This window comes from Varroa destructor, unplaced genomic scaffold (genome assembly GCF_002443255.2).
Source record: "Varroa destructor unplaced genomic scaffold, Vdes_3.0 BEIS01000001.1, whole genome shotgun sequence".
Classification (NCBI taxonomy): domain Eukaryota; kingdom Metazoa; phylum Arthropoda; class Arachnida; order Mesostigmata; family Varroidae; genus Varroa; species Varroa destructor.
The window spans coordinates 74281439-74299350 of record NW_019211454.1 but is presented as its reverse complement, the minus strand read 5'-3'; the positions used below and the strand labels follow the sequence as shown (position 1 = coordinate 74299350).

Here is a 17912-nt window from a genome sequence, read left to right as displayed (position 1 = left end):
TTAACGTGCAAGACTGCGCCTTTGACTAAAAATCGACGTTAGTCTGTGTGAGCCCGAGTGATTACTATTATGAAGTCATCAATGAGGAATAGTGAACTCATTATAATGGCTATTATCTGCGCGTATTCACTGAGCATATATAATCTACATAGTTCTCACCTTTTTACCTTGACTGTGATTTTACCTAGTGGTTTACCCTAGTGGCCCTGTGCATCTGTATGTCCTCCATATATTGGGTAGAAAGCCTAAACTAAAGTATATTCATGAACCTTTGAGACGATCATTTAGAAAATTAGTTACATCCAATTGACCTGTTAATTTCATTTTACGAAACACCGAGCATATATTGTTAAGTGCGTTCTAAATTCATTCATTCAAGCGCTATGGTTTATTTTTCATTAAAGTCTTTGAGAATATTGGTTTCGTCCTTATATTAAAAAAGCGAACGGATCGTAAATAGATATGACTTCCTGTAGGTACTTCATCGGTTCGGAAAACTATTTCAGCCACTTTCTAAAAAAATACGTATCTACTCATAACACATTCGCTAGTATTTTACTATAACAATGAAAAACCATTCAGTATCCACAAAACAAATTTACATCCTGAAGGGATTTCAGCTTGAGAGAATTTTCGTCGAAATTGCCAAGCACAGACATTCTCTAAGCACACTGTGCTCAAAGCAACTTAGTTGATTACTTCGTTTCCCATTGTTCCTATACTGGTTCGTATTTACGTATGCTGTGTTTAGTGCACACCCAATTTGCCTTAGTAACGGTCGCTATTTTTAACGTTAAGTTGCAAATATCGGCTTAAACGTTCAAGCGATACACAGAAATCAGATATAATTACGTTATTTTTTTCAGCGAATTATAGTATTAGACCTTTTTCGTATAACCGATGCTTTTCTTCGTGGGGTGTTCAAGGGGTGGGGGGGGGGGGGGGTATCTTTGCAAACTTACGATTAAGGTGTGTTATTTCGGTTGGGGAATTTAAAAAAGCTTTTCGGCAGGTTTGTTCAGCCAATTGCTAACGAAAGCGTTGGGCGTAGATACGAAAAAAAAGGATTATTTAGCTAAGACAAGGGCTGCTCTTGACGTTAAACCAATAAAATAAGTAGCTGACTGAATTGTTATTTTTCGAGAGAGATTGAAGGTAAGCTAAACAACTGAAGTTCTCCTTGAGATTTAACGAGCCCACTTTTAAGTAATGTAATAATAATCTGTGTATGAGCAGCGCACCCTTCATGATTCTGAACATTTTTTTGACCTGCTCTGCCAGAGCGTCGAGCAGCTAGTGTACCATTGTTCTCTTAAATCGATTTTCAACGAAGATCAGAGTACATGTTTAGCTAATAAATTAACATTAGCATATGTATCGAGTGTTCACGAAGGCATAATCGTTGTGAAACCAGCTTCGCAACTAATTTTAACAAATCCAATATTGTGATATTAGAGTCTGTTCGGTGCCGCGGCTTAGGGAACTGGCATTGATTTTATGAGTATCTATCGGCTTTTGAGCAGTATAATTGTTTACTACCGTACGCCCAATCGCGCATTAGCTTTCTACTTATTAAGTTACAAGTTAAACCACTTTACAAACGTACAAGTCGGGGAAATGTACGTTACCCTAAAAAAAAACGATATCTATTTATCATTACTATTTATATTATTTAATCTCAAATTGAAAGGCTTACATTATGGTAAAGTCTTAGTTTAAAGCTGGCACACTATCGTCATTGAAGAAAAATAGAGGATGGTGAAGCAGAGAAAATTGGACCTTGCAATACATATGGAAAACATAACTCTCTATCCTATAAAATGCGATTACAATCTCTGACTGTATGAGCAAATAAAAGTGTTTATTGTCACTGCACTTCCTCTCTCGTTCTATATCATTTGAAAGCACTCATTGACGCAAGGAAAATCCTATTTCGGCGTTACGGTGTAGAGTGTATTCGAGACGCAAGAAGCGTCCCAAGCGACCTTTCTGCTTATCACTTTACGCAAAGTTGCTCGGTATCGTAGGAAGGCGTCAAAGCCGTAACAGTTTGCAATAAACCTAACAACTAAGCAAGTATCTGCAATCTGTATGGCTCCAGCTATACAATTTATTGACGCGGTCGCAAATGCCGAGAGTTTTGGAAAGCGTTGGAAATTGTCTTATAAGAGCTATTCGATCGGCCTAACCGGTGACCAGTTCCTGCCATATAAACCTAAACGCTGTACGGTTAGTATAACTACTACTAATAGAGCTCGTTCTAAAAAGAACTGGTACTTGCTTCGCCTATAAAAACAGCTAGAGTACTTTGTGTTTGCTATAAAAGGTAAGTTACTTAACCGTTAACATTTTGTTTGAAAATAATAGAAAGCGCGGTTGCAACATTGTCCTAATATTTGACTGTAACGCGATTCTGGGGTGAGAAATTCTAACAACGTACAACTTTCGAACTGCAATAGAGCCTCCCGAGTAATAGACATGATAAATATGCCGCTCAGGCCAGCACGTATTGAGATAAACGAGTAATGCTTGCTTATGTACATATAAAATCCATTGTCTGTAACGTAAATTAGCGAAGTGGGTGAGGTTATCAATCATGTTTCTCTTACCGTACGGCCCGTATAACTGTGTTGTGACGACGCCTCGATAATAAACTAGACATTTGTACAACTATCAGTATAAATATGCACAGTTTGTATTTTGGGAGATATTTAGTCCAATATATATAATAGATTTATATAATAGTTCGAATACTCGGAACGTTCGAGCGAACTGCCGAGCGGCCGAGACAAGAGCCGGAGTTTAGGCGCAAGGTGTTCCTCGAAGTAGTTAGGTTCTTTCAGCAACAAAAAAGCAAATTAGTAATTTTAAGATATTAAGAAAATAAGTACCATTGATGCTCCGTGCCTCAACACACATTCACTGTGTATCGCTGGTGTTCAGTTCTGAAATTTATAGAAAAATCCCAGCGTTAGTATTTACCACGCCTCGATAATGCTTGTCATGTCAGAATAGTTGTTTTAAAGAAGGCACACATTGAATGGGTTGGCAGTTTGGGCGACGGAATTAAATGCTCGTATTTTTCACAGCAGTATATTTGAATACAAAGTATGAAATAGGTGATGCTAGAAATAGGTTTTCCATGTCGGGTTATCCATGTGTAGGAACTGTGACAACAGAAAGAGCGTGTAGCTTTCAAATCGCAAAATAACGTCCGGCGTAGTGCGAGTGGATGCAAATAATGTTAAGACCCATTTGCCAAAGACCATTGACAATACATGTTAACCCAACGAGCAAGGTCTGTTAAGTCAATTGTTACATAGCTAAGTTTTAGACAGTGTTGCTGTTTACGGAATACGGCTCTATTTAGAATGAATTGTATCACGTGCTTAGAGAACGTGATAATTGACTCCGGACAACTTCGCAGCCACAAACTTGTAAATTCCTCACGAGTAGATAACTTTGTTTTTTTTGTTTTTTTCTTTTTGTTCAATGACTGTGGCTGCGTTTCGTACGTGAACTAATGAAAAAGCTAGCAACTAAGTAAGCACCATAACTATTTTTATTATTCTTTATTAATTTCTATTTTTTATTATTCTAATTAATTTATTATACGATTAAAGATTTAAACTTTGCAGCATATATTACTAAACATTATTATACATTAACTTTATTTCGTTGTAGTAAGAATAACAGGTAAATCTGCTTATTTTTATACATTCGTAGTTCCTCCATTAGCAGTCAGTCGGAAGTCACTCTGCTATAGGGGAGCAGCACACTGCATGAATTAGAGCAGCTTTTGTCGATGTTTAACAATTATTCAATCACAAGAAAGTTCAATTCTCTCAATTCGATTTTCATTGAAGCAGTCGTCTGTCATCTCTCCATTGCCGGTAAATGGGTCAGGGCTCTCTCCTATTCTTAGAAAATGAGATTACAAAATCACTTCTCTTCTTCCTAGTCAATCGGAAGACATTTAATGGTCGGCTATTAACTATGACGGATGTTCGCGAAAAGCTTCAGTTACATGCTTCTTCAGAACGTTCATATTTCAATCCGAAATTTAAAATGTAAATCGATCGCGTTCCCAAAATGATCTTGCGCGGTACTCATTATGGATACACATTTTTAAAGCTCGTACCAAATCAGAGCTCCAAAATATAGTTTAAGCTGTCCCTTACTAATTAGATTTTCGAAGATGTCCTAAAAACCAGTTTCGAAATTAAAGAAAACAAACAAACGGCTGACCCAACACGTGCGACTGTTCAATATGAAGAGAATTTAGAAAAGCGGTCTTAGATAACGATGATTAAAGTAAGCAATATGCCGATTTTAATCATTGTGTTGTACAATCGCTTCGGCCTTCTATTTGCCGGTGAGTTGAAGCTTCTTCCATCTTCATGTGGAATATGACCAGGGACGCCTTTACGCTTTAGATCACTCAATGCGATCTTAATCTATTCTGTTTTTAAACAGGGTTAGTTTTTTATCCACAAAATATGAAGCTGCTGAGAGCTTAAGGTTGTCTTGTTATACGGTTATCATGTATAACGGTATATCATGCAATAATACGGTGCAGTTATGAATCGCACAATAGCACTGCATTATACGATCCAACACCGTTGTCAGGCCATTTATTATAAATGCGGATGTGACTACCTACCGCACTTTGTCTGCGTTTTCATTAGCACAACCCTTCGTCCGGTCATCCGGTTTGCGTTTCGCTTTACTTTATACCGTTTTTTATTTGTAATTATGCCTCGTTCCATTTGTGCGCCCTATCATCAGTGCTATGCTAGACAACTATCACTGGCCTGTGTACCATCTACTCAAAACATCATTATAATGACCCCTTTTTTTAGGATTCTTACGCGGGCGGGAGTCCACGCCTACAGCGACCACCTTTCTCAGCTTCTGCATTTCAACGAAACGCTCATCTTTTATTAATTGGACGTCATACCGCTCTACTTCGCCACCTATCTACCTCAAACGGCACACCCCTCCCGCCTACCTAAAAACCGCCTTATTCTATTTGTCTGCTTGTACAATAAGCCTCTCAACTGTTGCAACGTGCACTGCCTTTTATGCACGTACATGGTAATGTTATATACAAGGTAGGCAAAAGCCTTTTGAGTCTTCAAAAGTCCTAAATTTACATCTCTATTATGTATATAATATGATATTGTTAGCACATTTGTTAAAGAAGTCTGGACTATTGTTGAGGAAACCCTAACTTCGTTCAGCATAGAAAATACCTAGAGACGCACATTTCGAATGCCAAATGCGTTGTGACTAATATAAACTTCAAGTTTAACTTCGATTTGAAATCGTCGCTCCGCTAATAGTACAGTCCCATGTAGACACAACAAAAGTTTTAAATTTTTTACAGGATATTGCTGATTCGAGGTTTTGGGGTAAAAACCGGGCGTACGTTAAGCACAACAACCGGCTATTATTTTTACATGTTTAAGTAGTTGGGATTCGCAGAAAATCCAGTCTCAATTTTTACTCTGTATGGACCTATAGCAAAATCAAAATACAATAGGTTCATATACGTTGCACGCCTACAGAACTATGAACAGGCGATAATAGTGTCTATTTATGTAATTAGCCAGGTTAAATTCTAGGTAAAAGCTTTCATGTTAGTTATATTATATCCCACCTGTAGGTAGAGCGACATCATTCGTACCTAGCTGTTTGTACAATGCTTGAATTAGTCCAGCCTGCGATTATACAGTAACCGCAGCAACCTGCAATGTCCACATCTTATGTGAAAGTATGTAGAAAAACTCGGGGTCATAATGACGCTTAAATAAATCACTGTGATCATTTATCAAGTTATATTGATCTATGTTTTCTAGATGTTTTGAGTTTTACGGTACCGCAGTGGAGCGTCGCCTCAGACATTGGAAATTAGTAATTGCCGTAGTTTTAATTGACTGCCTTTCTCAGTCAAGATATCTCTAACACAGAACTAGTTCGATACGAATGGGGAATCTTGTACGAATCGTAAAATTTGTTTGATTGATAATGTTCGCTAGATCGGCTAGGACTGAGTGTCGCTCATTTGTGTTAGGCACTCCTGTGCACTTCTAAGCCAATTGCTGAATATACTGAATAAATTGAAGAAATGGCAGGCAGCCCTGTGGTCTCCTATCGAATGAGTATTGTTCTATAATGTCGACAGTCCAGGACATCAGCTCAGATGGAGATTATTAAACCGCTAGCGTGTCGCATGAGACCGTAGTGAGATATCGTTTTTGCTGCCAGTATATGTGGAAAACTGGAGGATACCGTTACTCTTATCTATTAAACCTTAAGGATGCGCTACGCCCTACTTATTCGTTAAGTATTATAACGTTATCATAATTATTAGCCTTGTTGTACATGAATTAGGACAAAAAGTTACATTCCGCAATGTTTTAATGGGAAACAACGAACAGGAATGGAAAACAGGTTCGATTAGACCATCATGATCTGGATATCAAAGCAGGGCCTATTACACAGTCGAAACAGCAGCGTAGACGTTGCTGCCATTAACAATTTCTTACGCATCTGCACGATATCTTCTCCAAAGAACCTTTCATTAAACGCTAGTATCACTCAAAACAAGATATATACGCAAGCCAGCTTTCTGACGTCTAGTCCTAACGTATACATAGCAACACACACACACCCACACGCACGCATGCACGCACGCACACGTCTGCAAAATTGCATTGCCTTCCTTCGTATGCACGTTTCGAATTCAAGTGAAGTTACGCACACGTTAACTGCACTTTCGTCGGAAATAAAAGTAGCTTCTGATAAAAACTCAGCGAGCTGTCTGCACGGAGCAGTACATCAACCTATGCACGTCGGACCATAATAACCTTTGGCAGACTGCTAATTGTTGCCGAGAAGACCATAGGCTAAGATCGTGACCCTATACTACTAGTGTCGTCTGATTGTGATATGCTACTAGTAATGATCTCTCATCATTACTAGTAGTTACCTCTTGTAGTATAGTCCTCATTGGCTCCATTAGTGGAAAGTCCGTGTTGTCTTCAGGAACATACAGCAGCCCCTGTTTGCAATGCCACACAGATCAGATCAGATCAGATCGCTGTTTGGACATGCACTGGAGTGTATAACGCCAGAAACGCGGCCTCGTTTCGAATTTATTCATTCAAGCCAAAACGCAGAACGGCATTCATAACCTTTGAAATATCTGGAGGTGCACATTTAAAAACAAAAAACCTGAAATTTTTTTTTTTTATGAAATTGCAGACATAGATCGATCGGTCGGAAGATTTGCTAGCGCGCGGCTTACATTTTACGAAAATGGAACACGATGACATTAATATTGCCATATCGATTTTGTTTTAGCATCAAAATATATAGAAGATAGCAAGTACTAAAATCAATATTATACGCCTTTAATTTTTTGCAAAGAATAGATGCATTTACGAACCCCTATCATTTGTGTACGTACAAAATCATACTCAAGAACTAACATTTGCGATCCACCGGCTATTCAAGTTCATCAGGTATTTCTGCGGTTGTGCATGGCTTCGTAAAGCTGTACGTTTTCTTAAGTATTATTATACAGTTAATAGAAAAAGTAGTCACCCCAATTTGGTGACGAATTTTTTATCGAGTAACTATTGCATATCGCATATATAGCACGATCATTTATAAACAAGATTTGGTGGTCATCTACCATCAATGACCTGAAAGGCAGACATAGGGAAAAAAAAACGTTGCTACAAAACTTTAATACTATCAAATTTTCTGAAGTCTTGCAGAAATTTAATGTAGTTTGTATTAGTTAATTTCAAGCAAATTTCAGAAGGTGAGACTCTATTGAACAGTGTTAATTTTTTTACCGCAATTTCACCTTTCCCAAAGCAAATTGATGGCAATTGCCGTTCTACAAACGTCATAACCTTGAGTTTAATTATATAGTCTGGAAGTTATATTGGCCACTGATGCGTTCCAACTTTATAGGAAACTACTGCCGTCGATGCTAATATCAAAAAGAAAGTATGCTTTTGAAGAACAAGCCAGCTTAATGTGTATATTGTATATGTTATATATATTGCCAACGGCGTGTCATATATGTGCCACACTACGACTAATCACGATCATGGATAGAAGTTGATCATGATGAATAATTTATACCACAATCTCGCATAGTTATAAGCATTTCAGTGCGGCTAAGCTGGCCTTAGAAATGGTTCTCTCATTTTCACTGTTTTTCCTCACTTCCTAAACAGCGCACAGGCCGTACACGTACTAGCATTTGAGTCATTCAAAACCCGGTTCCGCAGCGTGCAGAATGTGTCCTTTTAATAGAAAAACCACTATATTTATTTGCCCAACATGGCATTAAATTATTACAAGGTGTCGTCTCTATGTTGTAGAGATACCCTTATCTAGGGAGAAACGCATTTTCCATTTAGCTTTGCTGATGACTAACTTCTTGGCACGAAATCATTAATAATTCTACCTATGACCCATATAAGTATACCTCGCGAGGCTGAACAACCAGCTATTTTCTCGAAAACAAATGAATCGTAATGAGCCCATTTAGGGCACGTAATTTGACGAAGCCTCTGACAAATATATTGATATAACTCGTTCTCTCCCGATGTGCTGCTGGTTGTCTTCAACCGTTGCGTTAAGCACACCCCTGGCCCATGTAGGCCTATCATCCTCTTTATATATATACATTCAGTTCTTCAGTATGAAACATAATAAAGTAAATCCTAATTCGCCCAACTTTTCCTCAAGTATACTTTTTTTTTAATTCCGAATCGAAATACACACCACCAGTACACTACAAAAACTTTACGTCTCTCTGTTTGTCGGATTCGAACTGATTAGGCTGATTTTTAGCGGCTCGCTAGACTTTTATAGGCAGATGGGGCTGATTAGATAAATATTTTTTCGAGAGAGCTTGTTTTTGTTTCATCCCACGGAGCGTAATGTTGATTTTAGAAAACTCCTGCTTTTTTCTTTGAAGAACTTTGGCCCTTTTAAGTTGTTTTTTTACAGAACATTTTTAGGGGCTGAAGTCAGTTCTCTTCTAATGGGATTTTTAATGTGTAAAACATTACCAAATCGAAGTCGACCATTCCGGTCTGCATGGTGAGCGTCGTTCCTGATGCCAGTACCTGCTCCTATATTTAATTTCCAGTTTTCGGGTCGAAAATGCCGTTTGAGGAATGAAAACTCTACGTAGTGTCCCACGTGGTAGTAGGAAGATTTTTTGCTATCAATCAATAAGTCTCGATAAGCCGCATAACAATATTACACATATATCTACATCTAAAATGGGTATTTTTGAATTCCTTTACGTGGTACCGGTTTGCTTATGTAAAAATAGAGCGAAAGCGCGCTTCAGGTATTTTTGGGAGAATCGGTAACACATTTTAATCGGTATAGTGAAAGAAAATCTAGAAGTAAACTTTGGTGATTTTTATTTAATAAAACTAAAAGGCAATTGAAGAAATCAATAGGCTGGCCGACTCTTTCAGTTTAGGTTTCAGTAACGTCGGCCGAAGACTGGTCGGTCAGGATCCGGCCAATGGCCGACCTGATCTATATGCGTCCCGGAAATAGCAGTCAAGACTACAGAAAACTTGTAGTCACGCAATGCAGTAAAAATCTACACATCATAAGCGAAACAACTCTGGAGTTAGTTGGGCCTCCTGATGAATATATAGAAGGACCTGATGAAAAAACTGCAAAGAGGTAATGAGTTAGATAAGACAGAGTAATTACAACGGAACAACTGTTAGTATATCTGATAGTTTACGTTAATTTGAATACAATATTAGTGAATCAAATTAATTAAATTAAGAACAGAAAGGCGCGGGGTGATGGCCGCGGGTCGGTCTAATTGTTATCTATGACCCTCTGGCATTTGGGCGGTAACTTATTTATCCCACTGCTGTAAAAGTCTGGCGCACAAGAGTCAAGTCTTGAAAGACGGCCTTGACATCGTGTTGAAATATAGATCATTTTTCTATCATGAAATTGTCGATATTTTTTAAACGGTTACTTGTGAGTGCGGTGCATGACAAAAACTATTCTATGTGACCCCTGTATTCTATCAATGCGATTCTTGCTGTATCAGGTGAAGTCCTGTCGAAGGGCAACAACTGTCTATTTCTACGCACTACTCACAAATCGGCTTAACGCCAAGTTGTTTTTATCGTCCCTTCCAATACAATTAGCAGTCTCATGTGGCTGTAGTGAATAAAGCTTGCCATAAACTTCCAAACGGACATTATAAGCTGTCGCAACTGTAGGGTGACGTACCGCCGATTTGATTGCATTCACCCATTTATGCGACCGTCTGTAATTATAACAGAAGGTAAATTTTCTATCACAAATTACAGCTCGATGTAAAAATGGGTTACTGTCGTAACCTCAGAGCCAAGAGAAGCAGATGTGTTTTCGTTTTCTATGTTTTTCTAGAAATGTATGTACGAAAGAAGCGAGCAAAATACATCGAAGTTTTCGCTCACCCGTTGTGGATTAGTTCCGCAAGTTTCCGTTAAAATTTGATAAAACGCAAACAATAGATTGATAGTAATTCATCCGATTCAAAGCGGCCCTGCGTATGTAAACAGCTGCATATCTAAAAATTATAACATAATTTTTTATATAAGTAAGTTCATAAGGCCCAAGGTAAAGAGTTAAGCGAAACATAATTGCGTTTTGCTTTTAGTTCGTAGAATGGCCTAGGACCTGTTCGAAGCATTTGGTTAAATCAATAAAATTGCAGTTTTTAAAAATTATCGAAATGTTCTACTGCTTGCACGCATATCCAGATTGAGCGATTTCACACACAGGGCTCCAAATCGGTAGTGCCTGCTATCATTGCACCTGTGCATATATGATGGTGTATCAAGTCTATTTATGATCTGTTTTCAAGAACCCAGACCTTTTTGCCAGTTGTTATTACTGCTAAACTTCCTCTATAGACATTTTCGCTCAAGCATAACGGAATGTGACGAAGTAGAGCATGGAATTCCATCTTCCAATTTCATTCAGGTACAAACACTGCTGGATCCTGTACGAATTAGTCGCTCGCAAACTTCATCGATAATGCGCCAGAAGGGAAGAAGCGACATCAAAAACAAAAAGTGGCGTCTTTACTTTTCAGTGCCTTTATATTTCTTATCGTGTTGCTGATTCCGTTAGTGATGGGGCTGCGTTTGTTGCTGTTTCCCTCGAATACCATCCCTAGGGAAGAATAAAATGACGGTTGCAGAACATCCAGGAGGCAACAAATGGAGCAACACTCAAATATTCCTGTTTTCGAACGGAGTCCTTTTTGTTCAGGACTCGTTTTCTCACACATACACAGCCAGTCTTTCAGACACATGTTTACATCCAGGTGCACAGGCACAGCACGATTCCCTTTAACCAACTTTATCACTAGGAGTCGTCGGAAGGTAGTTACCATATGTCCACCCAGCAAACACACAGGCACACACAGCCCTGAAAAGGTCCATCAGTGAGTCGCTACCCTACAGACGTACCTAAGTGGCGCTCACTTGTATCACTGTTTGAAAAAAGCTCTCTTTGCCTTCTTCACTTGCTAGTGTCCTTCCCTAGGTCTCGCTGCTACCGCGGCTATTACCGTCGTCGTGGGCCGCCACTTCACCTTTCTCAAGCCTATCCCTTTCCTCTGCCACTGCTGCTACTGTTGCCATTGTACTGGTGGACGTCATTTTGAATTATTTACCGTTTCAAATCGTTTCGTTTCGTGTCTCGTAGTCGTTTTGGACGCCATCGTTCTCCGCTGTGGCTAGCCTCGCGGTTCCTGCTGCTGCTGCTGTTACTCCAGGATCGCCTACAGCAGGCAGTGAGGAAGGTAAACTATATGAGGAAACACTGCGCCTATTACGACGCATTTGCAAGCCAGACAAAACCGAATACGACCACCATCATCGCTACCAGCTACAATTGACACAAAATGAAATTGATGCAAACTCGGTAGGCACAATAACAAAAACGTGCGGAAGGAACTGTGGCAAGGAAAAGTTTCGACGCGCCGGTTAGGGTGTAGAGCCAAAGCTTGACCTTCTGTGATGTCAGTACGTCTAGATGATGATGTTATGGCGTCGCCACTAATTCGAATCTACGCTTGCGAAAAAAAAAATGTAATTGTTTCTTCTAAAGGACACATATTATAAGTGCTGCTAATTTCTCAACAAAGAAACCGGCTCACTAAAATTTACAGTCATGGTGAAATAAAATAATTCTTGCACTTTCAGGATAGTATCAAAAGGGCGCTAGGATCCAATGAGGATGGAGGAACAAACATTAGGATATGATGCGGCCTGCCAACTTGAATTCTGCTAACTGGAAACTGTTTCTCGTAAAAACCTTGTCGGCGACCGCGAGGTCGAAGTTATGGAAATTCATTATGTCATATCTAGTGTTATTAAAATTTGACAGCCAGTTTATTACCCCTAATGAAAATGTAAAATTAAAAAATAGTTAATAAAGAACGTTTCGTAACGTTCTTTTCGTTTATTAAAGTAGACAAAAAAGTGGTCCAGAACTACTGACTGAAGAAACACTGACGACACCAATAGCGATATAATTTCTCTGAAGAGTGTGACTCATTGTTATTATCTCAATTTGGTTACGTCACTGTTATGTACGTCAGCCCTTGATGGCCAAAGGACGCTAAGTGTCCATCAAATATTTTTAGCCTTCAAATGCTAGGTCCCGAGCGCTTTGTCTGGTGCGGCATGAGCCTGCTTCATTTCTATGCTTTCTGTTCTGTTTAGAAACGGCTTCTTGCACTTTTTCCGGGTAAGTAGGAACCCGACCGTACCGTTTCAACTATGCAAATATCAACTTAATGGCTTGAAAAATAGACAGACGTCTGCCACAGCCGTCTATCTACCGTCCACCATAGCGTGTCTGGCAGCTGCGGTACACGCTAGGGTCTCTGGACAGCACCAAATCGGTAAACCATCGTCCGCGAAGCCCATTGCGATCTCTTAAGTCCAGCAAACGAAACATATTCGTGTCTTTGCTTCAAAAGCAAACATGATGGCACACGGCGTCCAAATTAAAGTCGTATCAATATAACCATTCACTTGATTATACTTAATCTAATCAGCGACAACCAACGATGGTGTCAACATATGATTTTAATAAGGAAATCTGTATGTACAGCTAATTATTTTCTCGTATACAGAATCTAAAATTATCTATACTTTACCACTCATTCGTCTCATATCATCGCTAAAGGCAATACAGTGAAGTGTTAACTATACCTGTATTGTATACTCATAACGGTACGGAAGTACACCAACCGCTAAATATCAGATATGAACTAAATTCGGTTAATGCAAGACGGTAGATCTTCTTTCTAATTTCTCGAAGCAACTACAAGATTGTTGATCTTGATCAATGTCGATAACATACCGATTCAGATTTTTTCAGCCCATGACTTACCCAGCGCGTTCTAGTTAGTTTAAAGGTGAAATATCAATTGGTACATTTTTATACGTTAGAAACGACCAATAACCTTCTCCTACATAAATACGGATTAGGCATATGCCGCTCAGAAAGGTATTTGTAATTAAAAAAAAAATCTATTTTAACTTTGCTACTTTTTGACGAAACAGGTCGTATTTTAGGTATTTACTATCACCAGCATAAGTTCCCCTTTTACTGAAATATTCTAGGGATCTATCACTAATTTGCATTTAAATTAGGAGATCAAGTTGTTACAAAAATATAACCTCACGAAGTCACTAACAAATCACTCACGAAGTGATACGTACAGTGCAAGATGATGAAAATAGATAGTTTCTGGGCGCTTGCCCTCAAAGTTGACATACCCAAATCACATTAAGGCTCAGTTCGATCAGTCTTAATGTAGAACTCCTCTGTCAAAATCAAGAGAATATCGTTAGGATTCAGAAGGGCACTGCACAATAAGGACCTAAAAGGGCAGCTTTGAAGTAATGTTAACAATGAAATGCTAATAAACATACGTATACGACTAATTAAATACATAACCTCCTAACTAACTCTCTAATTACTCTCGCTACTATTTTGATTCATTCGGTTGAACCCTTCAGCATATTACATGCTACAAAATTCTATTAAATTTCTACCAAGGTTCCCATTGAAATGAATGCAAATGTCTAGCCTATAAGCTTTTTCGTTTAACAATGTCAACTTTGCTTTCTAGTCGGTGTTTGAAAACATTGAAAGCTCATGTAGCTACCTTAAGAGGAAAAAGTGCAGAAAAAATAGTTTGGACGGCGGCTGTCCATGGTAGCGCACGTCTGGAAATTTATATGTACCGAAATATTGCATTTGAGTGTGAAATAGCAGCTAGAACCCCAAAAGGAGATCTAGATTGCGGCGAAATGAATACAAATTAATATATCACAATAGTACTCATAGAGTTTCTCGCGACAATGAACCGCGTCTCGGAATATACACGTCAGTTGTGACTGGTTAACCCGAGAAGTAGACCGACAAAAACGAGTCCATAGATATGTTCAACAATAAAAAATATCTTAAAAGATATTACCGAAGAAAGCAGTCTGATCCCTAAAGTCGACGTCTGCTAACGTTTCTAATATTAAATAAAGCCACGTTTCGTGTCGAATCCGAACGTGTAAATGCTCAACAAATTAGCTGCTGACCAGTTGGTAACAGTCATTGAAAAATTTAGGTCGAGGGGTTTCTATCTAGTCTGTCTCATGTTCCAGTGAGCAGAAGGTAGATAGAATCTTGAAAAGTGTCATACGTTCATGGAATACGTTCGGCTAAAATGACACCCAAGATTGACTGAAAGGTGTCGCAATTAACACAAGATATCGCAACAGGATTAATCATCTCGAGATGGGATCTTACCTACTTTTACGGTGAGGCGCTGATGTTCTCTCGTCGAAACGACATTTTAACGTAAGCCAGTTGGTTGTAAGACGCGCGGGAGTCTAGCACTACGCAGCACTAACCAGCGTATTGTTTACTATCAAGCGTTTAGGAAGGCGATCCGTGCTTGAGGTACGTAGAGGACAATGGTGACCACTATAAGCAACTGCTGCGCGACAGTTACAAGTATACAGCACAACTGGCCCGAAATCAAGTGGGCTCGAACTACGATGTATACTTGTGTCATAGAGACAAGCGTCGGTAAAGACACGGGAACAGCATGAAGCCAGACAGAAAATATTAACACATAAAATCGCTAATCCCCTTGCCGTTATTCCCGATAAAGTTTACAATAGACGAAAGTGTGTTTGCTTAACGAGGACATGAAGCCAGACGGGGTGGGAGCTTATCTAAGTAGATAGTTGTTTAATTCTATCTAGCTGAGGCTTGCGATGCTGATAATTGGCTCTATTTGTTTTTTATGCAAAATAGGCAGTTTCTTGCGGAATCAAAGACCGCATCTGATCTTTTTGCAATTACTGTGATAGCCTTAAAAAGCAGATTCCATGGCCGAAAGCCATTTTCGTAAGCGAAATATCTGTTACACAGGATTTTCCCACAGTGTCCCTGTGTTTAGAGAAGTATCGCTTGCGGTACCTCCACGGATTACAAATGTCATATCAAGGTTACATCCAATGTGGTTTATCGTAGTAAAAAAATGTTATTAGCGGGTATTCCCAAGAAGTATATACATGCACATGTGTGTAAACGGGCACTCATAAGGCTCACTTTTCCGCTAGCCAAGCAAGATGCGCTTCTACAAGCTTCTAGAATTCTTATTTAGTAATTCAGGCCGTCTACGTTTTCTTTTACTTACTCATTGTTATTAGGTCCCGAATATGCGTCTAGCCAAAATTACTAACATACTTTTACTATTCGGAAAACACAAGGGCGTCGATAGGGTCGGCGATTATGGCATAAGAAAGCTCTTAGTTGTAAAATGGTGGGATTCTTATAAACCAGCAGCCTTGCTCCAAGTGTAATCATCAGGTCAATGTTTAGCACAATAAGACGATTACAGAATATTTTGTAAACGATGCCGCTTTTAGCATGAACAATGTGGCCCATAGCACCGGTGCTGAACACGGCAAGCTGATCGGTATCCCACAACATTGACACAAGTGTAGAAGGACTATTCGATAAGCAGCACAATTACAGTCTGAAAAAGCTTTGCAAGCTCTCAGTATTACGGCCTCTTATTTAAAATAGAGGAATTTACAGTACTCTCTGTTGAAATCTTTTTTAAATTGTCATTGATCGCTTTTCAATTATGTTTTAAGGATCGGCATTAAAGAAAAAAAATTGTACCCATACTTTAACCAGTGGAAAAAAACTGTATGATTTTTTTTTTTTTCGCAATCTTCTTGGTATCGGTGAGGCTTTTTACAAAAGCGGTACCATTTGCGCGAGGTATTTGTGACCAATCTTGATAGGAGTATCAATATTAAATGTGAACACAGTCATTTAAGAGACCTTGACGTAGGTAAACTTTGAATGAATATAAACAGAGTCTAACCACAAGATGCCAACGTTCATCATTCTTCGTCTCTCATTGACTATCCGAAACCCTTCCGCGAATCGTAGGGGTTGTAAATGTGTCCACGTAACCTTACAGTGGAAATGTGTTAACCTACTAGTCGCGGCATCACAGGAGTGGTCTAGGTTCGAGTCTGGTAAAAATTAGAGCAGAGACAATTGTCTTTCGTGCACTGCTCCTTCAAATTGCTTGTATTAAAGCCGCTGCCCTAACAGGTATCTAAGTCAATGCTGGAATTGCATATCGAAGCGTTGAACAGTTGAAAATCAAGTATTGAACAACGTTAACGGCCACTAAAGACTGCAGTCACTGAGTTCAATAAAGATCAAGACGTATACGATTTCCTTAGTTAAGGCCTGTTCTTACCAGCGATAACTAAAATTACTCGAAAATAATTTTATCAAATAACTAAAATATCTTGTGAATACTTTCGCCCATATCATTCGATGTTGCACTTGTGATTCCTTAGAGCTTCGTGGAACCGCAGGCCCAGTTCATATTGTCTGCATTTCCAAAACCTGGAGCCATAAAAAAGTACGTTTTTCTACACGATCTCTCGACGGACTTGATGAACTATTAGAAGATCAAATTTGATACTAGATTAGAACTTGATCATTGTGGGATGCATACAAATTCTCCTACCTAACAACTGATGTCCTTCGCGCTAAAAACTATGGTAGTTTCGCGTGTACTTCTGTTTCATGGGAACATCTGTCAGGTACATATGCGTACTATTTAATAGTTCTGATTGATGATTACAGCTTTCTTTCGATCCACCAAAAACAAGCGGCCTTCAAGATGAAGATAATATATTTCCTGCATCTTATCTTTTTAATGGCCTTCTTCAGTTGCTGAATTTATCCATACATCTATTAATTAACAACAAGTTTGATATACTTCTAATTTATTAGTCCCAAGAAAAATATAGTATTTGACATTTTGCAAAAGCATTCAGATCATGTGTATAGCACAGCAGAGTTCCGTCGTCATTACGTTACATTTTGCAATGGAAATAGTACGCTTCAATTCCCAAAAATCTCGATATCACTAGATGAGCTCTTGCAAAGGACTGAGTCACTCCTCGGACATACACTGCTTCTATTTGAGATAAATCCTGTGTGCGGAGTCTGTTCCCAAGAACATCTTAACGTAGTAGTAATGTCTTTGAGCTTCTAAAGGTTATTATAGAACGAAAGCAGCTTGAAAGTATCAGCTAAAAAGTGCTGAAGTTCTTAGAATACACGGAAGCACCAGTAGACAACATCTTTAACGATATGTGTTCTATATTCTTTTTTTTTTTTGTCCGCACCTTAAAGGGGAAAGGAAAGAAAGAGGTCCGATAACAAGGCGTTTTTGGCACATCTCATACACACTTAAAACCACTAAAGTAGCACGTATCGCT

General features: G+C 38.9%; 1 protein-coding gene across 2 annotated transcripts in view; it reads right to left on the bottom strand.

Moving 5' to 3' along the window:
* The window catches only part of Lrp4 (LDL receptor related protein 4), a 193807-nt gene extending 182044 nt beyond the window's left edge, over window positions 1-11763 (bottom strand). For both annotated transcript variants that reach the window (XM_022792578.2, XM_086981607.1), the window contains exons 1-2: window positions 10937-11763; window positions 2892-2945 (exon numbers count right to left, since the gene is read on the bottom strand). Coding sequence is in view for 1 of the 2 variants with exons in the window: in XM_086981607.1 (XP_086837733.1) it covers window positions 2892-2919 (28 nt within the window). In the remaining variant the exon portion in view is untranslated. The remainder of the gene's footprint in view (window positions 1-2891; window positions 2946-10936) is intronic.
* Window positions 11764-17912: the final 6149 nt, after the last annotated feature.